The following is a 27,446-nucleotide window of genomic DNA, read 5'->3' as shown; positions in this document are numbered from 1 at the left end:
CCACGATAAACGGACGCCACCCCAAAAATGCTATTTTATGTATACAGTACTGTACTGTATTAACATTTTACTTATATGTATATTTATTCTTATAATTTACATTAATTATATTTTTTATAAATTTAATTATTTTAACATAAAACGAAGGCTTTAACGAAAGACAGTGTCTGTTACACGACTTGTATCTAAACAGCAGCCTACCAAGAAAGTCATAGTTCACTGTCTTCCTCCTTCCTTTCACAACTATTTCTCTCGGGAGTTTATCTTTTGGCATCGTCGTGCGTTTAAAAATCACCATCGGTGAAGCTTTTCTCCCGACGCCGTGCAGCTCAGAACACAGGTGAAGTGCGTTTTTTCATGCCCGGTTGTTTTCAGCGTGACGAATGATTCTCATTTCCTGTAGACAGTCCGAGTGAGCGGCAGGTCAAACGTCAGAGGAACATCATCCATATTTATGATGTGGTGCGGCCCGATTCAGTGGGAGCGCATCTGATTTAATATAAAGAGTTTCATTGCTTCACCTGAACCCGTTCAGCAATTTCATTGGTCTAATGTTATGGGGCTCAGTTTTTATCTTAAAGTTTGTGAAACCGGAAAAACCCCCAGGAAAATTCCATAAATTAGCCGCTTCGTTGTTTAATCCACGGGGTTCAAAGAGTGGGGAAAATAGTCCGGAAAATATGGTATATTATATTTATACTTATAATTAACATTTAATTATATTTGTATAAATAAATTTCATTATTTCAACATAAAACAATTCCCTTTAAGTTTTTTGGTCTATAAAACATGCATCTAAATCAGCACAGAAATGACCCTGAATACATTACATACACTGTGTATCTATGAGAATCCATGAGCTTATTAGACAGATTTAGACTAAGTGTTATTATTATCTTCGGTTATATTATTATTCATAGATGAATAATCATTCCGTCTTGTTAGATGCTTATTAAGGGAAATTCAATTGGTGTTAAAAATAACTATCAACAAACATATGTTGAAATAAATCTCGTGTGTATGTGGACCAAATGTGCCCACATGGATTCACAATGAAAGAAAAAAAAAGAACCACTTTTTACTGCAAACCCTAAAAGAGCCATAGATGAGCTCTAGTCTAAGAGACTAGATGTAAACATAATATTAATTGGCTGCATTCATAATTATTCCAATGAAGGGTCCTCATAGAGTTATTAAGACTAACTTGCCTGTGTGTGTGTGTGTGTGTGTGTGTGTGTGTGTGTGTGTGTGTGTGTGTGTGTGTGTGTGTGTGTGTGTGTGTGTGTGTGTATAGGTGTTCCTCATGAAGGGCCCCAGTGAAGTAAAAATAACATTGGCTTGTAATTCTTTAAAGTTTAGACATTTCCCAGCGGTGCTTGCTTCACCCAAAACGTTCTTTAGCTTCAGGCACTACTAAAACTGACTAAAGTGGTTGCTCTTGTCATTCGTCATTCTGTCAGTACTATAGGAAAAAGTGACCTCAGGGAGGCATGAGCCAGTGTGTTTGCTAAAACAAGGGTAAACTGAGGAATTCACCCAGAAACTTAATAAATGCTCGATTATTTAAAGAAAAACACCATCAGTGACTCAATGTGCCCATTCTTCTTACGGTCCTTGCGCAAATTAAACTGCACTTGCTACCTTATGGATATTGTATATTTATTTACTAATACTATATATATATATATATATATATATATATATATATATATATATATATATATATATATATATATATATAGTGGACCCTCAGGATACGAGCATCCCAGAATACATACAATTCAGAATACGAATCGTCAATCGGCAAAACTTTTGTATAGGTTTACGCAAAAACATTCAGGATACAAATCATTCGAAACTCGTGGCCGAAATTTAGAGGAGAAGTCGGTTCTTCTGTACACAACCCGAAAGCTTTCCCGCCTCAGAAAGTTTAGTTAGCGTCTTGAATTCAATGTGATAGCACCGTCTTAGCGATGTTTATCGCTGTGTCTTTGTTTGGTTAATACTACAGTACAGTAGTCATTACTGAACAGTATTGTATATAATATTATATTGTAGTGGAGATTCTCCTTCCAAACAATACCTCTCCTCCTCCTCCTCTGAACGGCATCTCCATCACGCCAGCATTCGCTCTTCTCAAAGGTATAGTACCAAGATAAGATACTGTTTTACCTTTTTAAATGTTAAGGCACCATTAGTAAATGCTAAATACTAAACAATATTATCAAATATCTTATATATTATCTAAGCAGGCATTTTATTTCAAATTGTTTTTAAACAGTAAACAGTTCAAATGTTGGTTGAAAATGTTAATATTAATAATAAATTGCGTTAATAAAAAACTGAATTTTATGTTTTACATTTCTTCCTTTCTAATCGCACAGAATTTTGCACCTCAGTGAAGATTAAATGCTCTTAATATAATGAATCCACTTCAGGAAGTTGAGGTTAAAGCTAAACCTGTGTCTCATATTTATAAAGTCTCGTCCTGTTTAATATTTCTGTGTCAAGATCCTGTGCTTGAATCAAATATTTTGTCATATGGATATACAATAGTTTTAAACTTAGATAAATGACTCATTTTAAAATAACAAAAATGTCAAAAGATTGTACAAATTTCACCTGTAGCAGTGCTGTGCATTTTTTTTTACATAGTATTAATTATTATATCACAATATGTATAGCTCACTATTCGTTCATTCGTGTTCGTTTATTTATTCTATATACAGTAGGATACAAATTCGACCCATAAAGTAACCTGAGATCAAACCTAAACTGTATGTATTATCTATATTTATTTCTTATATATATATTTTTTATTTTATTTGTTTTCTTTTTTGATTGCTTACAAACGCCAGAGTAATTCTGTATATAGGAGGGGAAAAAAACACATTTGCAAGTAGTTCTTAACAATCAGAACATTTTCATATAACTTTTTGTAAATAACCAGCAGCTTTCTATGCAAAACCTAGGAATCTATTTTTTCAAGAGATACAACCAGAGTGGGATGTTTCCCTAATGCTTACCTCTCCATTGAAGAAGCAGAATATTGTTGCCACCAGCAAGCCCTTAAGATTGGAAAAAGAACAAAGGCAAACAATTCATTGTCTTTGTCATGATTTACTCAATGTACTTAACCAGATTTTGGCAAGCATATTTAGCTCATTTACCTGGTAATGAAGTAATATATGCATGATATAGTCATATACTTCTCCAGCCAAGCGGTTTTCTGGCCTCCATGGAAATATGACAAATTGGATTCCTAACAAGGGCACGAGAATGAGAGTGGCTCGTACTGCTTTCATATACATGTTGGACTCTGCACGATGGGTATCCTTTAGCTTCAGCACCAAAACCCGCACAATGTTGAGCAGAAAGAACAGGTTCACCTACAGATGAAGCAAGTATTCTTTTATTATCATAGAAATAGCTGTCAATGAATGAGTATCCCCCAATATGAATGTAATATAAAATGGTAGAAACAATATAACTTGTAAGATATTAGGATGACATGTTTTAAAGCATAGATTCAATACTAGAAAAGTAAAATGCGTAAATGGTAACAATGAATTAAAGGTGAAGACTCACTAATAAAGCTGCCACAATGGGCCCATGAACCACATACAGCAGATGGGTCTCCACGCTTATCCAGCAACTGGGTGAAAAGAGACAGTAAACCTTGCATCATATAAAACTTACAGTTCGGGTGACAATGAGCCCCGGACCTACTTAGTATTTATAGCACCAATGCAAAAAAAAAAAAAAAAACTCATTACTCACTTGTCATCAAAATACTTTTTTCTTGCCACTGCATGGATGGAGGCAGGCACCAGGGGAAAGCCTTTAAAATAGCACAGAGGACATAATGTCTACATGGTAAGGGTATCAAAAAGGGCCATTTTTAAAGAACACAAAAAGCTTTTAATAAGACATTATTCCTCTATTCTTTATACAGTACATGCTGAAGTTTTAGTCTTTGGATTAGGAACAATAGAAGAAAAAAATCAACTCATCTACCAATAACAGCTGAATAAAATGACCAATTATCAGAATCAGCTCAGAAACAGAATATTTAATTGATTACACAGGGAAATGGTTAGGTTGCAGTTGCTCACAGTACAGTCGAAGTTACAAGTTAAAAATAAAGTGCAAGAAATATATAGGAGAAGGTTTTTTTATATCAAATGTACAAATTACAACATATATAAAGTATATATGCTGTACAATCAATTAATTTCCAATCATGGTACATTTATACACAAGGTATTGCACATGTAACACCTATTGCACTGAAATTATTGTACACAAATTGCCTGATATATTAGCATTAAATATATATATATATATATATATATATATATATATATATATATATATATATATATATATATATATATATATATATATATATATACTAGGGCTGTCAAAACTAACGAGTTAAAAATGCCTTAACGTAAATTTATTTTAACGGCACTGATTTTATGAATGCACGATTAATGCAGTGCTCATTTCTGTGACCATTTTGATTACGAATATAAATAAGTAAATATAAAAGAAGCGAAATTTAAATCTTCAACGTGACACATTTAATCATGATATTCACCATAATTACTTGAAAATATTACAGGTACATAACAAACAGATAAATATAAAATATATATAAAATTATTACTATATGCACTAAACTATATTGTTTGCATAAACACTATCAGCACAAAATTTAATTTTTTTACCTTAAATATGAATTGAATTTATGTTAAATTTACCAGCACATAAAATTATACCTTTAAATTATTAATGTCTTTTTAGCTTATTCTGGTAATTATTAATTGTTAATTATTACCAGTATTGATATACCAGTATTAATTTACAATATATACAGTCTAAATATTCGATTTAAAAAGCAAGTTTGAGACTTTTTTTTTTATTTCCAATGAAACTAAACTAAAATCTGTACCTACATCGGTAGTCAAATTTGCTTTAAACTACACTGTGTACAAAGGAAAATAAATGTCACAAACGTAAATGATTATAAAAATAATTAATAGAACGAGCTGTTAATATGTAACTAGTATCATTAGCAATGACTAGTCATATATGACTCAAAAGCTATTAATCTGTAAGCTTTATTATTTTCTAATGTACAAAATACACTATATAACAAAACATTTTGTGAACCACATATAACTAAAAAAGTCAAGTATCTCTGTATCTTTGTCCATATACTGTACTAATGCTTGTATTCATATGTTATGAAAGCTTTAGGTAATTATTAATATATTACTTATTTGTGACATGTTACCAATGTTAACGCCGACACAAAACCTATGAATCCTTGATAGTCTCTGACAACAAATAATCCAGATCTCTCATCTATTTGTGTGATATACAGTACAGTTAAATGATTTTGCACCCACTTTTTTGGTTCATTTTTGCCTATTCTCACCTATATTGTCCAATTTATCTTTGCTGCCACACTCTTTTGGCTTTTTTAACATTCAGAGATGCTGAAATGCACTGTTTCTAGTAAATGGTCACAGTAACAATGCAAGTAGCAGTGAATTGGGTGAGCCAGGATGAATTAAACTGGAGACAGCACATTTAGAACCACACAAGGATCTGAGTCTTGGCTGCAGATTAGCTCATTTATTAAAAAAATTGCATAAAGCATTTTGGCTTAACACTGCAGCAAGACAAAATGTGAAGATGATGGAATGTGTTCTGAATGCTCTGTACTTAAGTGCATGGTTTAAAACTTTTGTCTACGTGAATGATGTGAGTTTAATGCTGCAGCTCAGGGATTGCCAACTGGAGGACTGCAGTACAGATAAAGACACAGAATATTATTTTAGCAGACTGAACAAAGTGCTCAAAAGATACTAAAGGATAGTCAATAAACGTATGAAAAAAATAATTTTTTTTGTAATGAACCAGCTTGTCTACTGTAGCAGAACCTCTGTTGAGTCTTATTTTATCTATTAACATGCATTTATATCAATTATTTTAGTGAATATTGTTCAATCCTTGAGTTAGATATGGTTTAATTTTTATTTATTCTCTATTAGTGATAACAGGCTTGTTAAAAAAATATAAATTAGTAAAATGAGTTGGTATAGAACGTCTCTAGGTTATGTATGTAACCGTAGTTTCCTGAGGAATGAGACCCTGCGTCACAATGTTTTGGGAACGCCTCTGCGTTGCTCACGCTCTGAATCACGTGTGAAATCCAGCCAATGGCAAGTCGTGACATCACCGGCGGGGCGACGTCACGAACCAGGAAGCTACAAAATGCGCAAGCAGTGGAGCGACACTAGCTTCTGAAAAAGAGAAGGTAAGCGCCGCAGGGAAGCAGGGAGTGTGGCATGTCGACGCAGCATCTCGTTCCCTCAGGGAACTAGGGTTACATATGTAACCTAGAGACGTTCCCCTTTGTGAACTCAAGCTTGTTTTTCAACTCTTTGGGAACGAGTGTCCAATTACGCTATACTGACCAGTCCGACTGCCCTGGGGGCTGGGTACAATAAGCTGGGATAGTGTGTTTAAAGATTTATAATCACACTCTTGATGTCACCCAAATGAGGATGGGTTCCCCTTTTGAGTCTGGTTCCTCTCAAGGTTTCACCATTTACCTTAACTGTTAAACTCTGTCAAGCTGCTTTGAGACAACGTCTGTTGTTAAAAGCGCTATAGAAAAAAAATTTACTTGACTTAATTTGAATTGACTTGACCTGTGGCAAACTGTTCTTGCAGAAACTCCAGAACTGAACCAACCAGGCAGTTAACTCTAATTGGGTCAAAATCAGCATACGATCTCCTTGTAGAGATAGCTGGAGGATTTTCCCCACTACCTCAGTAGAGAGACCAGCTGCCAGAACTGTGTCCCCTTAGGGGCCACAGCCATAGCCTCCATAACTCTGGGTGGGGGTGAACCAGGGTTCCCCCTGCCTGAGAGAGGAGATCCCTCCTGGGAGGAATTTGCCAAGCTCCACCACCTCAAGATGGGGGACGGGGCCTTGAGACAGGAATGTAGGTTCTTTCCACATCAAGGCTCGAAGGGCTCAATGCGAGACCTTGATACAGAATGAACGGCCCTTCTAGGAGAACCCCCTGTCTCTGAGCCACCATTGGAGGGGTCTCATATGAAGGAGGCGCCATGAGACCCAGCAGCCTCTGGAACTGCTTTACAGTGAGTGACTGGGCGGAAGACAGTTGCTCCTTCATGCAAGCGAGAACAACATCTCGATGCCGGACCGCCTAATGCTCTGATGAAGCTAATATCAATCAATCGTCGATATAGTTCAGAATGCAGATGCCCTGAAACCTTAGTGGGACTAGAGCCACATTCGTACACTTTGTGAAGGTGCGGTGTGAGGGCTAGCTCCTGTTCCAGAAGAGCCTGCACGGGTCCCAACAGAGTGGAACATACTCTAAAACGGGGGGATCAGAACTGAATCGGGTAAGCCCTTACCTACAGTGTGCGGAAGGCAGGCTGCCAGGAAGTCTCTTACGGGAGCCAGCCTCTGGTCTCTGACCCTTCCAGAGTGACTGGAGCAATGGGTCTTCTCCATCCACAGCAATCTTTCTGGCGGAGGTGGAGGGAGACACCCACTGGAGGGAGGCTGTGCCCTGAAGCACATCTTGTGGCAGGGCTAACAGTCTGACCTCCTGTGCCAGGAAGTCTGTTAGGGGAACCAGTCTCTCAAGGCTGGTTTCTTAACCTTTCAGAACGGCTGGAGCAATGCCCTGCAGCCGTAGATGCTTCCTGAGAAGCGGTGGGTCTCCTCCATCGGCAGCGATCTTTCGGGGGGAGGTGGAAGGCGACACCCGCTGAAGGGAGGCTGGGCCTTGAAGCGCATCTTGTGGCAGAGCTAACAGGTTTAATAAGGTGTACACCGCCCTCATCATTATAGAGTGCTCTGATTGTCAGGTCCATGCACCACGGCCCGTTTGTTCGAGGATAGGACGATCCGCCAGCTAGGTCAGCCAGCTCTTTCGTTTGGGGCCTAGAGCATCTTTGTGATGCCCTGTGCCTGCCTAGCAGCCCCCATGAGATTGAGCATGCACCACACCCAAGCAAACAACGAATCGATCATGTGTGTCTCCCCCTGTAATGAAACAGGGGCGATGGAGAACTTTGCATTCCAAAAATAAAGAAATATTTTTAAAGCTACACAATTATTTAAAATAACTTAAACTTTAAGGTAATATAAAAGACATTTTACATCCCTATAAAGCATAAACCCTTCATGTACTATAAAAAAAAGTTTTGTTGTAAACAAATAGGAATGACTAATTGAAATGTAGATAGTGTCAAATTGAGACGTCAACACATAAATATTATTAGGTTAACATAATTTGTACAGGTCATACAAGTTAATACTCACCATACAATTGTATAAACTGTATTAAAGTTAGTAGACATGTACGTCCATTAAATATCTTATTTAACCTATGAATACATTATATTTAATTGGACCCTATCCATCTGATTTGTTGCATGGTGCACAGCAACATTATAAACAGGATGAGTGTCTGCATATGTATATTAGGTCTGCATATTGTATAGAGCAGCTGAGTAACACAATCCCTAGTGATGCCTTATCGGGGTGGTCAGTGAAACTCAGTGAGGCAGATGGTGAGCCAAATGTACATTGTTAACTGGATGAATCCAACTGCAGAGTCAATTCACTATATTCATTATCCTTTAAAGGTAATCAAAATGCAAATAAAATCTTTCACTGTTGCATAGTGAAGTCCTTTTTGTCCTCTCTAATGCAGTTTGCACGTCACTATCCAGGCCCACTTGGGCCACCTTTGAGGGAGATTGTCAAGCCTTTCAGTGTAGTTTTGGGTTTTTCAGACTTGATTCTGGAAACTATTGAGGCCAGAGTTTAATAATGCATTTCAACTACTGGGTCTTTATCAGCTAAAAACATCACAGACATTTAGGTAGACATTGCATCATACATTTGAACAAGGATGGACATTGTGAAAATGGGACAACACTGTGCTAATGAACATTAGCTTGCGCATTGCAAAAAGGTCAACATGAGTGTGTGGTTTTTAAAAACTTGTACTGCCTTAAACACTAATATGAGATAGATAATCTATCTATCTATCTATCTATCTATCTATCTATCTATCTATCTATCTATCTATCTGTCTGTCTGTCTGTCTGTCTGTCTGTCTGTCTGTCTGTCTGTCTGTCTGTCTGTCTGTCTGTCTGTCTGTCTGTCTGCCTGCCTGCCTGCCTGCCTGCCTGCCTGCCTGCCTGCCTGCCTGCCTGCCTGCGATTCGCATGTCGATGCATAGCCAATGATATTATATATTAAAAATACATATGAAGCAGCTACTAATGCGATCCAGTTTAACACGATTCAACGCAATATGATTCAATAGAAAAAATTATGATGCTATGCAATTCACAGAAAAATTTAAAAACAACAAGAAAAACAATGAAAAAACTGTCTCCAGGAAGATACAGCTCTACCTCTGACATGTAAATCTGTATTCTATGTGACCTTTAGTACACTCCTCTGCCTTCATAGCGAGGAGAAATCTTAATCTATAGAAAATATGTATAGAAATGGGCTATGGAAAATACAACTACTTTTATAAATTATTAGCAAACATCTCCAGTGCATACATACGCCTCATCTGTGTCGTCTCTTAATTTTCCCTAATCCTGGGTTAAAGGGTTTCCAGGGTAATGACACTCAGATTAACAAGAAAGCTGTTGCAGGTGCATGTTTGGATTTTGAAACTCACCCCATCCTAAGAGGTAATACCAGTGAAGGTGCTGCTCCTCAGCAAAAACGGCCACCACGATTAGAGTGTGCAGATAGATGCCCTCACACAGCATCCAAAAATAGTTACAGCCAAGTATGTACATGTGGAAAAATTGTAACACCTTACACCCAACCTACAGAACAGAGATGAAAAGGAAGAAAGTGTCTTTATATGTGCAGGAAAGTGCGGCATATATTATTAAACCACCAGCAGCAATGGGTTGAGTGCTTCTGAGGCTTTTAGTTCTTATTTTTGAATTTTTTTATGTATTATCTTGAGAGAAGCTCTCTGATTGTACAAAACAACTACAAACATTTCAGTTGAATAGTCTTCACAAATGCACCGTTGCCAAACATCTGCCTTATCACCAATATACTTATGCAGTCTAATTTACACCCTTTTTATTTCATTCGGTTGTCTTCACTTAAAATGCTTTTGAAGGACTAAAGCATAAGGAGATAAAAAAGGGTACTGATGAGCGAAAGCAGAAAAACACTACACTAAGAGCTAGTCTGTATTTGCAGAATGCAGTAGAATTTAAACCTTAACCTGGGATTAGTTCTGATTGTTGAGTACAATGGATTCGCCCAGCTTGAAAAGAAAACCGCAAACAGAAAACATTTTTGTCTTCCTTTCCGTAGTCCATCTGAGATAAGATCCGTGGATCATAATTTGTGTATATTCACAAATTTATATAACAGCTTCCTTGAACAATACAGTAAATGGGAAAAAAATGATACACGGGAATAAACAAAGTACCAAAAATTTTGTTATTTTCTTGTCTTCTCTGAGTTAGAAGCAGTAATTCTGTATATTTGCACAAGTCCAGCAGTTTAACTTGCTTTTTTGACAGATATAATCAGACCAAGCCGAATTTTTCAGCAGGGTGGAGAGGGAGTAAATCACTATAGTTGGACCAGTAAACAAGAATACTGTAAAGTAAAAATGGAATGGAATGAGCTGAGCAGTTCAACTAAATAAAACCCTTCTCGAAGCTGCAGTCTTGTTGAGATAAACATGATGATGATCATGAACTTGCTCAAGGCTGGACTGCTCAATAAAAAAAACTGTTTATTTCTTGTGAATTTACACCGCTTCAGAATAACTTTGAACAGCTTCATGTGTTATAAATAACACATCAGACCAAAGAAGGGAGTGCATAGCTCCGAATCAGCTGAACGGCCTGACTGAAACTCGTGTTTTTGGATTGGAGCTGAGAACTGTCAGTCTCAATGGTCTCCAATCAATGAGCAAACCGAAATGAAAGCTGGCTGCAGCGTTTACCACATGGACCTAATGAGAGGTCTTTCCCTCTGAAAGAACACCACAGGGTATGTAGCAGCAGATGCAAGATTAAATCCAGATTGAGGTTATTACTTTCTGACCTCACAACTGATTTCTGCTCCACTTTACACCACAATACACATACAACATCAAAATACACCATGATACATTACAGTACACTATAATACAGATTAACACACTATGACATATCAAAATACACCACAACATGCTACAATACACTATAGTAAAGCATAAAACACCACAATACGCTACAATACACTATAATACATCATAACGCAATATCACATCAAAATACACTACAATACACTATAATACATCATAACACACTATGACACATCCATCAAAATACACCACGATACACTACAATAGACTATAATACATGATACACACTATTACACATCAAAATACACCACAATACACTACAATAGACTATAATGCTTCATAACACACTGTAACATCAAAATACACCACAATACACTACAATAGACTATAATACATGATAACACACTATTACACATCAAAATACACCACAATACACTACAATAGACTATAATGCTTCATAACACACTGTAACATCAAAATACACCACAATACACTACAATACACTATAGTAAAGCATAACACACCACAATACACTACAATACACTATACTACATCAGAACAAACTATAACCCAACAAAATAGACCACAATACGCTACGATAGACTATAATGCTTCATAACACACTATAACACATCAAAATACACCACAATACACTACAATACACTATAGTAAAGCATAACACACCACAATACACTACAATACACTATACTACATCAGAACAAACTATAACCCAACAAAATAGACCACAATACGCTACGATAGACTATAATGCTTCATAACACACTATAACACATCAAAATACACCACAATACACTACAATACACTATAGTAAAGCATAACACACCACAATACACTACAATACACTATACTACATCAGAACAAACTATAACCCAACAAAATAGACCACAATACGCTACGATAGACTATAATGCTTCATAACACACTATAACACATCAAAATACACCACAATATGCTACAATACACTATAGTAAAGCATAACACCACAATACACTACAACAGCCTATAATACATCATAACAAACAAAAACTCATCAAAATATACCACAATACTCTACAATATACTATGATACATTATAACACACTATGACACATCAGAATACATCACAATAGGCTACAGTATACTATAGTAAAGAATAACAACACAATACCCTACAATAGACTATAATACATAATACCAAACTATAACTCATCAAAATACACCAAAATACTCTACAATATACTATGATACATCATAACACCTTATAACAGTGTAAGAATACATCACAAAATACAACGATAAACTATAATACACCCTAGTACATTATAATACACTATAATACACCATAAGTACATCATAACACACTATACCACATAAGAATAACCACAATATGCTACTATACACTATAATACACCATAAGTATTATCAGTATCAGTACTTTACTTCACTATTTATTGTTTTTGGCAACATTTTACTATTACTCCTAAAATCTTTTTTACACATTTTTTTTTTAAATATCTGTACTTTCTCCTTTTTAAAACAGGCTTGTTGATTTAGTTTTAATCTATTTGGAGACATGATCAATATTTTTTCATTTTATTGCTCGCCGTTTTTCAGCCCATCTGGGGTTAACGTGTGGTCTGGGGTAACGTGGATGAGTCAGTGATGTAAACATGACTGAGACCACAGACATCCTGATCGCATGATCATCATCATCTTTTCTCTGCTCGTGTTTTATATGGTGGATGTTCAGACTGGATACATTCATTAGATTTTCATTAGATTAAATATTGTAAATTATTTTGTAATAATATATTAATATGCTGTGAGGTCCAGTAAAACAGATACCATTAATAGCTACTTTTTACTTATATACATCAGAGCCCAGACTTTTTTACTCTAACTTGAGTGAAAACGTGTAGTCAGTACTTCAACTTGTACCAGAGTCTGTTAAAACACGAGTATCTGTAATTAAACTTGTCATCTCTGCATTATACATCACATCACGCTATCACACATCAGAATACATAGCAATACGTTACAATGCTCTACATAATAATACAATACACCATAACATACTACATCACTTTAGAATACACCACAGTATGCTGCAATACATTACAATACACCATAATACATCATAACACATCAGAATACGCCACATCACAATACATAAGTCCTCCAACCTGCTACCTAATCTACATTCAACACTACATCTACAGACACTTACACACGTCCCTTCTTTTCTTTACTTTTCTCCACAATATATGCTCTAAAAATTGATTTATTTATTTGTTTGTAATAAATGAATTTAGAGAACACCGTCTTAAAAATACATGGATTTACATGGATTCAGAGACAGTTTGCTTCTATTCGGACTATGCCAATGACCTGTGTGTACTTCATGCCTCTAGCAACTATTTCTTGAGAAATTTTATATATGCGCTTGCTAACGATGTTATGCTGTGATACCAAATGTATAGCAAGTTCCTTTTTTACTCCGTATTCCCCCTTCTTTTGTTCATGTCCACCTTTCCTTTTATCCTTCCTCCCTTCCTTCCTTTTTTCTTTCTTGAGCTCACAGTCACACACATTGCTGTTTTGCTCTGCATCACATGAAGCATGAAGTAGCTCAATGTGTCGTTTTGTTAAAAGCCTATCATGTGTATAAATAGAACAGCTTCCTAAATGAACTCGGCTCTGTGTTTTATCACCAGATTAATTTTCCTGGATCAGTAAGACTCCATAGACACACACACACACACACACACACACACACACACACACACACACACACACACACACACACACACACACACACACACACACAGAAACACAGAAACACATTGTTCAAACAGCTGGAGCCTTGTTCTATAAACATTTAACACCTCTTGGGTAAACAGTGTGTAAAATACTCCATCCAGCCATTACAGGTCATGTGTAAAAGTGCTGAGATCTGTGCTACAGGGTTCTTACCGGGTTCCTCTGCACCACTTTGGGGTTGTTGACCACACATGTGAGGTTGATTAGAGTGAAGGCTGAGTTGAGCACATAAGAGCAGAAGAGATTCTTGTGCAAGGTGATCCTTTGGCAGCTCAGACTCCTAGCAACACAAATCCACAAAACAATAACAACATAAACTAAAAGATCATTTATATTTAAAAGGCACAAAAATGGCAACATAAAAATCGCACGTGCATATACTAAATACACATTCCTAACAAAAAGCTACACTATGTTTGTCTTTACTGTCAAGTAGTGACAGTAAAAATAAAAACATTTAAAATGAAAATGAAAGAAAAAAAAAAGCATTGATACACTATATGACAAAAGTATTGGGACACTTTTCCAGCCATATGATCTTCTTTCCCAAACTGTTATCACAAACTTGGAGGCACACCATTGCATAAGTAACATTTTCTTTTCACTTGAATTGGAAGATCCAAACCTGTTCCAGCATGGCAGTACACAAAGTAAGCTCCATAATACTTTTTTAATCAAATCGAGTTTTTCTGATCCTCCCTTATTAATATTAATGCCCTAATCTATGAATAGAAATGCTAAGAATATTGGTAGTAACAGTATCAGTATAATGCTATACCTTTATTATTAGTAATAATATATAATTGACATAATAATACTCATAGTGAAGCTCTGCCAATAGTAACCCAATGTATCACTTCTTAGCTAATTTTATCAGTAGATAGATTACTAGCTTTTATGTATTATTACAAATACTAAAGTATTACATTTTATATTACACTTTTACCAAAAAGTTGGAGACACACAATAGTATAGGATGTAATACAGTTATATTTTCCCTTCAACTGATTTAGAATAACCAAATCTAACAACGTCCATGTGCATGGGTTGGAGTGGAAGATCTTCCTAAACTTACCTACATCAGTACCTGACTTGGCTAAATGATCTCCACAAGAACCCACCAAAATCTAGAAACATCTTCCCAGAAGAATGGAGGTCATGTATTGGTTGTGTATTTGGAATACAATAGATTCTAGAAATGTTCACATTTCAGTTTCCAAATCCAATGTGAAATCTTTGAAGCAGTAAGCAGAAGAATAAATCACAAAAAACCCTGGCGAGAATTTCCTGGCTCCTATTAGCATAATGTGATTGTCAGATGCTACCTGCGCTCTCTTTTATACAAAGTGATATTAAATCATAGGAACGCAAACTTAAACGGTCTCATGTGAGTTCTTCTAGGATAAAGCTTCAACTGAACACCACCCTAATGTCTTCAGTTGTATGAAATATCATACGGATTTTATACAAATGCTAACAAGCTTTAGTCACTACCAAGCTCACGACAAAAAAGATAGTTCAGTAAGCAAAGTCTTGAAAATCTTTGTATACATTTTCACATGGATTTAGAGATTGGTTTTACACCTGCATTAGTTTTCTGCTATGTAGATTATACAAATGGATTAGGTGTAGTTCATGCTTCTGCATTTAGAAAAAATAATAAGATTTCTTTTGTAAATCATGCCTTTATTTTTAACCCAAAAACCAAGACCATGCAATGTGTCCAGATTTAAGGTATAAAGCATTACTGTTAATACTCTCAAAAATATTTTTTGTTGAGTAATAACCACATGTTAAATGCTACAGCGTCACCTTCCCATCTTCTCTTTGTGCTATTTTCACTCATCGGCTGGATCATAGAGAATTGCTGTGCCAATCAGTAATGCAGATGTCCCAATAAAGGCAGGTTTTTCAGTATTAATGTGCTGTCATGTATGCATGAGAGTAGGTTTGAAACATATTTTGTATGATATTGTCATGGTTGTCATTGTCAATGTTATGATTATGATTATGGTCATTGTCAGGTTTATAGTCCTAGTCATTGGTGTGTGCAAACCTGTCTACGTGAGACTTTTGTTAGTTTAAACAGTGGTGTAAAGTATTACAGTAAATGTTATTGTACTTCACAGTAAATCACAGTGAAAAAAAGGAAAAAGTATTACTGGGTCTCATTTCCTTTCAAATCTACTGCATGTTACTCCCCCTTTTTACCCCTAGACTTTAAAAGAGGGGAAGTTAACTATACAAAAAATAAGTTAATTTATTTTATAACTTTTTTCAAAAAACATCTTTGACTATTGTCCTTGCTACTAAAAATATGTATATTTACACCCTCTCTTTTTCAAATGCAAACTGCCTTTATTTATTTATTAGCTTTGGATTGAGTGATACATCCTCAATACAAGACGTACAATTAAACAAGTTGTTACTCTAGACATTTTACCATATTGTAAGAAGTGCATAATGATTGACCTGCCAAATTCTTTAAAGTTGGATAGCAATCTAAACATCTGCTTTTTTATTGTGCGTGAAATTTCTTAATTGTTATGGCATGTACTGAATAATGCAAGTCTAAAAAATTATAAAAAGAAACAGTATTTTTTTCCAAATTAAAATGTAAGCCAATTTCTGCTAAGAGATTAGGCGTGTTGCTCTGTAATTATCCAGGCAGTGAAAAACACATTAACATAATTGTTAAGCTGATGCAACAACTATCTCAGGTTATACAAATGGTGGTTTGTTAACAACTGTCTCAGTACATTTCAGCAAGCCATCAAACAAAGAAAAAAATACATGGAGAAAATATATATATTTAAAAAAATAACAAATCTGCCCATTAGCAGAGTCATCCCATTCACATGACCGCACCCATATGGGCCCTTAACAGCTACAAAAATCAGCTGCCTTGTGTAACACTGTTCTTGGAAGACTGGCAAGACCTGAGGGAAAACTGCGCTCATTTTCCAAACTGAATCACACATTTTTAACCGATCTCTTCTGGAAGTGATCAGGGAGGGGCATTAATTAAAAAAAAGCCTTGTGCTGTGGTGTAATGTCACATTCCTGTGTAAACATCACATCTGGATGCAATAAGGTAACATTAAAACGTTGAGAATTTCAAATAATACTATCACATTTAGCACTAAAATAAACACATACAAAGCCGTGGCTATTCATCATTGAATTCAACACCTCGCATTCTTTTAGACATTAAGATGTTTAAATGAGTAAGGCAAAAATAAATAAATAAATAAATTTAGTAAAAGAATCTTTATATATTATATATATATACCACTTCTCTTTCACTCCTACGTGTCTCTTTTGGAATTCCAGAATATTCCATCCCTCCTACATTTCTCGTTCCTCATAACACACTCATCAATCAAATCATGTACACCACAGACTCAGATTACAACAGTAAACACAACCGAGCAACAATGAGAAATCCATTTCTCCTCCAAATAGCGTTTCATTATTTTCACTGCTTGTCCTTCACTTTTTTTTTCTTTTTTTTTTTTACAAGCAATGAGATGCTGCAACTGAACAGAGGGGCAAAAAAATTAATAAATACAGGTCCACTAACATTACCCCATTAATTTTGATGTGTGTTATGTTATGACTTTAACAGTCCAGCTTAATGAATTGAGTTGAAAAGCTCCTAAAAGTGGGCAAACACAATTCTCATATTAAATATGAAGTTTAAATTAAAAGCACACATTAACACCTGCTGCGTATCCTCCTGTAAAATACTGGGCCTATCATTTTTACTAATTGCCACCATAACCATTATTGGAGAGCTCATCAAATATGGTGACTTTTCCAATAAAAACTTGAGAGGTCCTTCTGACTTATATGAAGACTATAAGGTTTTTGAGTGGCCTTGGTTCAATAATGCAATCATTATTTAGACTGTAATAAAAAGCTTAGACATTTTTACTCAAAATTACTACTTTGTACACCCTGTGCAAGTTGGATAATTGGGAAAGTGATCAATAAATGTGAAAAATATAGAGTTATGTGCTTAAAATACATAGATTATGTTCCAGGCAGAAAAACCCAATTTTATTCTTCATTAGAATGGGGTCAAGTGTGATTAAGTGTGAATTTAACTATGACAAGTGAGCAAGTCATACACTTGCTTGATTAGAGAGCTCAGAATAAGAAATATTTTCACTCTTTACAACTGAGGTTGTAGAAAAATCTTAAGAATGTACAGAACATTTAGATAAATGGGCTGCAACTGCAGAAGTCCATATCAGGTTTCAGCAAAGAACTGCAGTCAGAGGCTATCATGGACACAGATATGAATACAAGACTGAAACATGTTGCCTTTAAAAACATTCTCATTTTCTTAGATACTGTTTTATGTTATTTTAGATAGTGTCTTTTTAAAGAGATTTTGCAGCGAAACCACCATACAGATTGTATGAGAAGTCTATTTTTGGCCAAAATGCTCACAAAATCTAATGTGTACTTGGCATTTTCAGAAAGTGCAAAGGAATTTGAGTACCAGATAAAAAAATAAATAATAAAATAAAAAAAAAGAGCTGATTGGTATAGCTATACTGAGTATAGTACACATTTGTCACTCAGACAGAAAATACGTTTCTCTGTAGACTTATACCATGTAAGTCATGTAACTCACAAATGTACAATAGTGGAGGCGGATGCAGGGAAGGAACATTTTATGAAAGAAAAATTTTAAATCCAGAAGCAAAAACATAATCCAGCTGATTGGCAAGCAACAAAATAGGCAAGGCAGGAGCGAGAAACCAAATGTGATCAAAACGTGACTAAAATGTGAAAACGTGAAGCTGTAAATAAAAAATAACCTACTTGGTAATCAACAATGACTGAACGAATCTTATTCTGAACATGAAGCGGACAAAGCGATAAATAAACACGTCCTAATAAACACAGAAGTGAGTACACCTGTGAATGAAAAGACAAGTGAATACATAAACCTATGACAAAAAGGACAAGGGACATTACATGAAGAAAAACAAACACATGTGACACAGAAGTAGTGACAAGACAGGGTGGAGACAAAAACAAAAACAAAGGTTAGGGCAAATTTAGAACTGAATTATAGGGGGAGGGGGGATAATCTCTGATGACGTGAAGTAAGCCACAAAATTGAGTTTGCTTGAATAACTATCTATCAAAGTTAAAAGCGAAACCAAGTCAGCATTAAATTATGCCATAAAAAACAGGCAAAGCACTGATGGTGTCATTTGGCTTAGAAACCAGCCAGCAAACCTAACAGATATAAAGGATTAGCAGGCAGTAAAGCCTGAAACTAAGAAATAAGGTTTTGAATGTAGAACCAAATGAGTTGGAAACGACTGAGGAACTTCTAATCCATTCAGCTGTTAGTCCTTTCCACTGGTTTTCATAACGGTTTTTATTGGCACTTCAAATGTGATGTAAATTCAAATTTGGATTTTCAACCGTTTAGGCATATTGTAAATGGTAGTTTTTTGTTGCATTGAGTTCCTCTACTAGAGACCTTCCATTTGTTTGTGGTGGGTTTTGATAATCAGTGGTGTTAGAATGAGTTCTAAGTAAATTCCTATAATACATTCAATAAATCATAGTAATTAGGACTAATTCTACTGCAATCTGACAAATAACTAATCTCTTACCCAATACTTACCATTGGTTAAACTCTTTAAAAGAACAATAAATAATAGGTTATACATAGGTAGTTGTATATATATACATACATACATACATACATACATACATACATACATACATATATATATATATATATATATATATATATATATATATATATATATATATATATATATATATATATATATATATATATGTATGTACAGTATATCACCAAACATGATTAAAACAACATCTTTTTAGAACCTATTTTACTTATACATTAGATCCCCCAGAAAAATGGAGGAACCCTATCTCTTTACTGCAGCTGGAAGCCAATAAAATCAAACGACAAAAAAAAAAAAAAAGCAGGAGAAACTTTGGTGATATTCTTTTATGAACATCATTACAGTGTAATTACTGCACATACTTTACTGCAGCATAGTTTATGACAGGTATTAAATCAAATGCACTTTATCTCTGCAATGTTATCCACTCGCAAATAATGATCTGACATGTGTTCAAACCCAAAATTGACTCCTTCACCATGAAACTGCCTGGCTGAAAAACCATGCTGTAGAAGACAGCTATGAACTAATGTATTCTGTAATACTGTGCCGATACTTACCTGAAGTAAAAGAATATTCCCAGAGAGATGAGGAGGGAGGCGATGGACAAAGCGTGACCCACGATTGCCATGTAGTACAAAATGTATGCACTCTAAAATATATACACACAACAGATTTACAAAAGTGAAACAGCTTTAGTCGACACAACACTGAACAACTTGCCATATTCCACTCCTTCATATTCACTGTCAAAGTCCTGCAGATGTACTCCTCACTAATAATAACCTGGAAATAAATGTGTTTTCTTCCATATGGTGTCTAAGTAAACTGTTCAGGCTGCTATTTTAATCTTCTTTGAATATTTCAATACTTACGAATAAGAGCAATGTCCTGATTTCTACCTTTAACTTGTCCTTAGTGTAGGCATTGCATATGGTGTAGTTGGACCATGTCCTGTTTGTCTCTGGGTGTAGAAACCAGTTCCCGGTCTCATCACAATATTTTAAGGCCTTTTCTAATAAAAAAAAAGAGAAATTGTTTGACATTTTTTTGACCAAACTCAAAAACAGCTGTTTCATGGTTTTATAATTTCCTTGACAACAAAGAACCAGAATAGAAGTCATACAAAAACAAACAAAGATATTTTTTTGGGGGAAACTGGGTATATATTATAACTGTACAGTCTTTTACCTGTGGGGTCAAAGTCAGGGAAGTAGTTAGGGCAGTTTTGAGATGTGTATATTCCTGCAGGTGTATCATCCCAACACAGCCACCCATCCCAAGTCCGGTTACAGTACAGACCTAAAGATGGAGCAGAAAAAATTAAGACTGTAAATGATGAGTAAATTGTCTGTCAATGTAAAAAAAAATCACATTACGGTTCTTCTAAAAGTAAGACTAGTCCACTACCTGACTTGTTATATGGTGGGTCTCTGTTCATTTTCTCAAAGCATTTATATTGACCATCAATGATTTTCTTCCTGGTCTCTGCTTTCTGAGCTTCCAAAGGACTGACCAGAGTTTCTGCTGTGGTATCAGCTTCTGGCTCCAGTTCACCATAAACAGACCCTTTCTGTAGAAATACCATTAGAAACAATCAACAGGATAGAATTGATTAAACTTCAGTTAGAGGAAACTGTAAGTAAATTTACTTCTTTTACTATTCAAGTGTTTTTTTTTATGCAAAGTAAATAGGACTTGGCCAGACCAGAACTGCTGTAATTACCTTCAATTTGTCCTTTAAGATGCTGTGACACTGAGACCATGTATTATTTATTGGTGTGCCATGAGCCCAATTGGCAGATTCATCACAAAATTTGGTTATTTTTTCTGTGCAAGAGGAAAAAAACATAAAAAGCCATCACTTATACTGCAGTAAGTGTGCCAGTGCTTTACCTTGAGATCAATCAGAGCATTAGCACAGTGTGGGACTGTAAATCACACTAAACCATGTACTGGTCTAGACTAGAACAGAAGACTGGCGCCATTTTAAATCACTTTAACAACCTCCTATTTTCATTCCAGTGTTCACATCTTGTTTGTTAATTCTTTATACAAAAGAATCCATTGCTACAAACGTGTATCTGACTATGCATTAACTGGAACTATGGTCTTTATGTAAATTACATACAAAGCAAAAAAGTGGTAGTAAGAATTCATGGAAATATAAATAAACTTTATACAGTCATTCTAAAACCTAATTCACAATTTAATATTATAGACTTTCATATAACTGCTTAACAAACAGCACAATCCTGAGCTCCAATCAGGATATTTAACTGTTTATAATCTATAATTAGTTTCTTTACTCCTCTTGCTGGTATTTCAACTCGAATCATAAATGAGCTAAACACAGTGATAGTGAGTTTTATTTCTCTCTGTCATTTCTCTTACCCTGCTATAACATCATCTAAAGTTACACTGTTACATAACTAGCTAGCTTAGTTTGACTAGCCACAAGACCTTGCTAATGTAAAATCAGACATGTGTTTGTACAGTGGCTCTATTTCATCTGAATAGATTATGTTTAATAGGTGTAATTATGACGAAAAGATTTTTGCAACCAAGCTGTCTACAGGGTTGGGAAAACTTGTTAGCATGATCCTCAGTTTAACAAAATTAAGTGATGGACAAATGTGGATGGACAGTGGAACGATAATTAACTGAATATTTGATGCCAATGCTATTTTCATGGTTAACAGTTTTACACATTTTTGGCAAAGTTTGTTGCCAAATTTGATCAACTAAGAAATTCCAATAAAGGTAAAATAAACACTGGCAGGTCTTTTTAAAATATCAATTGTAAAAAAAAATAAAAAATAAATTGCGAGGTCCCCTGGTGGTCTAGTGGTTAAGATGCAGCGCTCCCACCGCTGCGACCCGGGTTCGATTCCCGGTCAGGGAACCATCCCCAGCCACTCTTAGTGCCGGTCCCAAGCCCGGATAAATTGGGGAGGGTTGCGTTAGGAAGGGCATCCAGCGTAAAACATGTGCCAAATCAAACGTGCGGAGGATCCGCTGTGGCGACCCCTAACGGGAGAAGCCGAAAAGAAAGTTAATTGTAAAAATAAATTGTGATTCTAGAAAAGTGTCCTAAAAAATTAGTGGAGCTTTTATAAGATCTTCAAGGTCTTATTCCACACAAGAACTTATACTCCCTGTCCTCAACACTCTGGAATGAGTGCTTTCAAATTTTCCTTCAGGTTTTTATTTGTGTGATTCTATTTAAAGAGAGAGATCAAGATGTTCTTGCACTGCTGTCTTCTATCCTCTAACAGCTAATAAATTGCTTTCTGGAGTTCCAAATAAAATCCAGAAAGCTTTCCCAGACACCTTTAGGGGGAAAAAAAAACGTGACCTACAGATGTTTTGTTTTCAATTCATGTTAAAAGTGAAGGAAGAACATGCTGCAAATTAAATATCCGTTTGAGATTTTTTTGAGAGCTTTTTCCAATTACCCAAAGGTTAAAATAGCAAGGCAGGATGTGTGGTAATAGCTTCTTGAGGCTTACCTGAGATGTCAAAGGTGGGGTAGTCTGGACAGTTCTGAGAAGCATAGGTCCCAGCAGGAGTTTCATCCCAGCACAGCCAGCCATCCCAAAAACGGCTACAATGGGAGGCTAGAAAGAAAGAAATGAGGAAAAAAAGATATAATATAAAGCTGCTTTTCCTGAGGAGTACATTTGAGCTTAAACCCAAGTTAATTCAAAATAAGAGATTTATTTGTCAGGTTGTACAAGCATGGACAAATCACTTGATAGTGTGTCTGGAATATTACAATTTAATTCATAGTTTACAGCAGTAGTTTGTTAAATAAGTAGCATTGCTGCTTCATGGCTCTAGGCTACTGTCTGTTTTGGAGTTTTGCATGGTCCATGGTCAACATGCAGGAGGTACTGGAGATTATTTATATATGGACATAACTGTAGGATTAAAAGTCATTCACCTGTATAAATCAATATATCTTTTAAAGTTCATATTTAAAAAATATACAATATTTTACAATGTTTAAATGCTATATACATGTTTTACAGCATGAAAATGTGCATTTTATTTCTAAAATTTCCAACCAATTGACTGTTTAATAGATAACTGAACTGACAATACAAATGTATTGTTTTTTTTTGGAGTGAATAATGCTTACAAATATTCCACATAAAACGTTTGACTGTAGCTTATATTGTCCTTATGCAAGAATAAAAATCAGTGAAAAGATATTGAGTCAGGGACCCAATGCAAGGACAGAAAACTACAGTATAACATTGGTTCATAATGTTTTGAGTACAAGCACAAAATTATCATATACTTGTTAGTATGTTAGTCTGTTATAAAGTTAATGGTTCACTAGTAATGTATTTTTTTTTTTTGCATAGAAATATCCAATTGATAAAGCTGTGAATGATTCTGTCAAACAAACAAAAAGAAAAGAAACACAGATGGTTTTTATTTACTTTTAATCTTACTTTCCTTTTGGTTTAACAACCGATTGAACAAACACTGTGGTAAAAAAAATCCTAAAGATGTCTAAAGTTAAAGATGTCTAAGTTAAGTATGATTTCCTCAAACAGTAAACATTTTGGATAACCCTAGTGAAGCCTAATAATTTCAGTCTGCAATCGGAAACCTTTATTAATGTAATTGCTGTTTCACACAACAGGAAAGCCTGTTGTTTCTGTACTATATATATATATATATATATATATATATATATATATATATATATATATATATATATATATATATATATATATATATATAGTGGCTGGTTGTCCAATATTTCAGCATGTGAAGGGTTTTCTAAGATACATATGCAGTTAATTTAAGACATAAAATGTATCCTATTATACCTGTTTTATTGCGGATCCCATCCCTGCTCAACAGATCCAGACATTTATACTGAGATTCTGTCATGATCTGGCGCTCTACCTCCATCACCCCCATAGCAGGAGCGAGAGAAAAGTCTGTGGTTGGTTCAGCTTCAGGATCTGCTCCAGCCACAGTAGTTACCCACTGTAAAAAGAAATGCACTTTTAATAAACTTTATTAACATAAAATGTCACACTGAATGCGCCCGACCATACCATGTCTTATTCTCTGCCCTAGTAAGAAACGATAACAAAAATAAATTATAGAATTGCTTCGGTATAATCAAAAATTCATTCCTTCACTTATAATACTTTAAAATTTTCAATCTGCAGGCACTACCCATGAGCCAGTTCATACTTCAAAAGCATTTCAGACTGTGTAAAGCCTAGAGAAGTATGCTTGTGAAGATAGGAATGGCTTATAAATGCAGGAGCTCAGCTAATGTCATCATTGTGTAGATTAAAGTGGTTTAGATCAAGCCTGGGTTTTTTTTTTTTAAAGCAAACAGATAATGCTCCTCCTGCAATACTTCAGATAGCATCTGAAGCGGTGGCATCTGGCATGAGTCATCACACTTGTAATTCTGAAGAACGATGAGAGGTAATTCAAAAGCAACCAGGTCGTATTCCTCATTACATGAAAATAAAAGTAAAAATATATAACCCACGTGAAAATTAGAAAGAAAGTCCCCCTTTTCTTACTGCCCTTACGCCTGTAATGCTTAAAAAAAAAAAAAAAAAACATGTTTGAGAGTTCTGACATATGACGTACCATGTAGCAGTTTAGCAGCCGTACATATGATGTCACTCCAAACATTGAAGTAAATGACGTCATACATACGACCACCAGGCCACCACTCATGTTGGCTCAAAGAGCCACTTTTCCTCTCGTCAAAACTCGATTCCAAATACTAAATCACATCGCATCTACTCGATATGTTCCACTGCACACCTACACAGTGGAAAAACCAAGCTAAGCCTCAGCAACCAGACCACTTACCATTTTCTGTTTCTTTGACCAAAGAAAAAAATCATTTTACCACCCATCCAAAATAACAATTATTTATAGTACACATTAACATTTCATCACATAATTCTTCATTATACACACCAGTTAATAGGTACAACCTTCATATGCAGTGGCTTCAAAGGTTCTAAAAGCAACAAGTTAACTGCCAAAACTCATAACTGAAATGTCATAACAGTGCCAAGGCCACTTCTGAGCTAACCAGCAATTGGGCAGCTGTTCTTCTGTTAAATAATAACAAAATATTAAACCTGAAATACATTTGTGAAAAGCACAAGCGCACCATTTAGGGTATTAATTTGTTTGGGGGGGGAAATTGTGGGTGTTTCTATTTGTTTTTTTCCATTAGTCTGATTAAAACAAAGTTAAGGGGTGTTTATGGCAGGTGAAGAGTGATGAGACCTGGGGTGCAGTCAACGTTCCAATTTATCCCAAAGGTGTTTGCTAGGGTTGAGGTCAAAACTCTATAGAAGGCTCAGCATGATCTTCCAACTCACCCCATATAAAGCATATCTTCAGTGAGTTGGCTTTGTGCACAGGGACATTGTCATGCTGGAACAGGTTTGGGTCTCCTAGTTCAAGTGAAGAGAATTGTTCCCAGCATTTAAAATGATCCTATGCAATAGTGTGATTTCTTTGTGACTTTGGGGAACCACCAAACCAAACAAACCACATATTGCAGGAAAGGTCATGTCCAAATCCTTTTGTGCATATATTGTGTATGATGTGAGATAAAAAAGATAGATAGATAGATAGATAGATAGATAGATAGATAGATAGATAGATAGATAGATAGATAGATAGATAGATAGATAGATAGATAGATAGATGGATGGATGGATGGATGGATGGATGGATGGATGGATGGATGGATGGATGGATGGATGGATGGATGGATGGATGGATGGATGGATGGATGGATGGATGGATGGATGGATGGATGGATAGATAGATAGATAGATAGATAGATAGATAGATAGATAGATAGATAGATAGATAGATAGATAGATAGATAGATAGATAGATAGATAGATAGATAGCAGTAAATAATGGTGACAGACCCATTAAGCGCACCTGACTAACACACAGGACTGTGTAAAAGCAGTGTGAACAAGCATGAAAGAGGAGAAGTGGGTGAGGAAAAGCACTTGACATTTTGGGCGAGTGCTTGCCAGACCGCTCTACGCCACTGTCACACTGTAAAAGAACTGATTATATCTGGAGGGTTTTGCATGTTCCATAGGAAACGTGCCTGTTTCAGCACTGACACTAAGCAGCACACTGGAGAATTTGTACCACAAGTGATTTATCTTTATCATTTCTTAGGGGGAATCATATTATATTTCTGAACAAATTGAAGCAATTAGCATTTGATGGAGTACTGACATACATCAAATTAATTTATTTCTAGGCACAGATGATGTGAAAATGACTAGAGAGCTTTCAAGCTGAAAATGTCATTTTTCAACATTTTGCAACATTACAGCATTTTACTAGGAATTTCCTGCTATTATGGGACTCTTTTTGTATCAGTATTCTACCATATTATAGTATATTCCTAAAGTGTGATAGTTTATTTAGTTTATAATTGTTAACCATTACTTTGTTAATTGGTCCTATTTCTAAAATGCATCCTACTAATTTAACAAATTTACTGTCATGAACATTTTTTTATAAAAAATAAAAAATACATAAAAATGCAATAACTATGCAATGCAATAACAAGTGCAATGTGTTTGGATTTCGTACAAAAAATATTGCAAAAAAAAGCTATAGATTTGAACCCCTATCCCTTAACCTCTGTTAGATACCTCTTTTGATGCAACCTACGCCATGCAAATAGATATAAAA

The 27,446-nt window shown here is 35.4% G+C and overlaps 1 protein-coding gene across 1 annotated transcript in view; it reads right to left on the bottom strand.

The window, feature by feature from the left end:
• calcr (calcitonin receptor) overlaps positions 1 to 27,446 on the bottom strand; it is a 66,150-nt gene that overhangs the window by 7,620 nt on the left and 31,084 nt on the right. The window contains exons 3-15 of the mRNA XM_083523657.1: positions 24,551 to 24,713; positions 23,216 to 23,323; positions 21,430 to 21,533; positions 21,114 to 21,276; positions 20,895 to 21,005; positions 20,606 to 20,718; positions 20,264 to 20,355; positions 14,170 to 14,296; positions 9,769 to 9,922; positions 3,781 to 3,841; positions 3,589 to 3,655; positions 3,171 to 3,389; positions 3,027 to 3,068 (exon numbers count right to left, since the gene is read on the bottom strand). Coding sequence (XP_083379783.1) covers positions 3,027 to 3,068; positions 3,171 to 3,389; positions 3,589 to 3,655; positions 3,781 to 3,841; positions 9,769 to 9,922; positions 14,170 to 14,296; positions 20,264 to 20,355; positions 20,606 to 20,718; positions 20,895 to 21,005; positions 21,114 to 21,276; positions 21,430 to 21,533; positions 23,216 to 23,323; positions 24,551 to 24,713 — 1,524 coding nt within the window. The remainder of the gene's footprint in view (positions 1 to 3,026; positions 3,069 to 3,170; positions 3,390 to 3,588; positions 3,656 to 3,780; positions 3,842 to 9,768; positions 9,923 to 14,169; positions 14,297 to 20,263; positions 20,356 to 20,605; positions 20,719 to 20,894; positions 21,006 to 21,113; positions 21,277 to 21,429; positions 21,534 to 23,215; positions 23,324 to 24,550; positions 24,714 to 27,446) is intronic.

This window comes from Silurus aristotelis, assembly GCF_946808225.1.
Source record: "Silurus aristotelis genome assembly, chromosome: 21".
Taxonomy (NCBI): Eukaryota; Metazoa; Chordata; class Actinopteri; order Siluriformes; family Siluridae; genus Silurus; species Silurus aristotelis.
The sequence above is the reverse complement of the archived record's forward strand: the minus strand, read 5'-3'. Positions and strand labels throughout refer to the sequence as shown.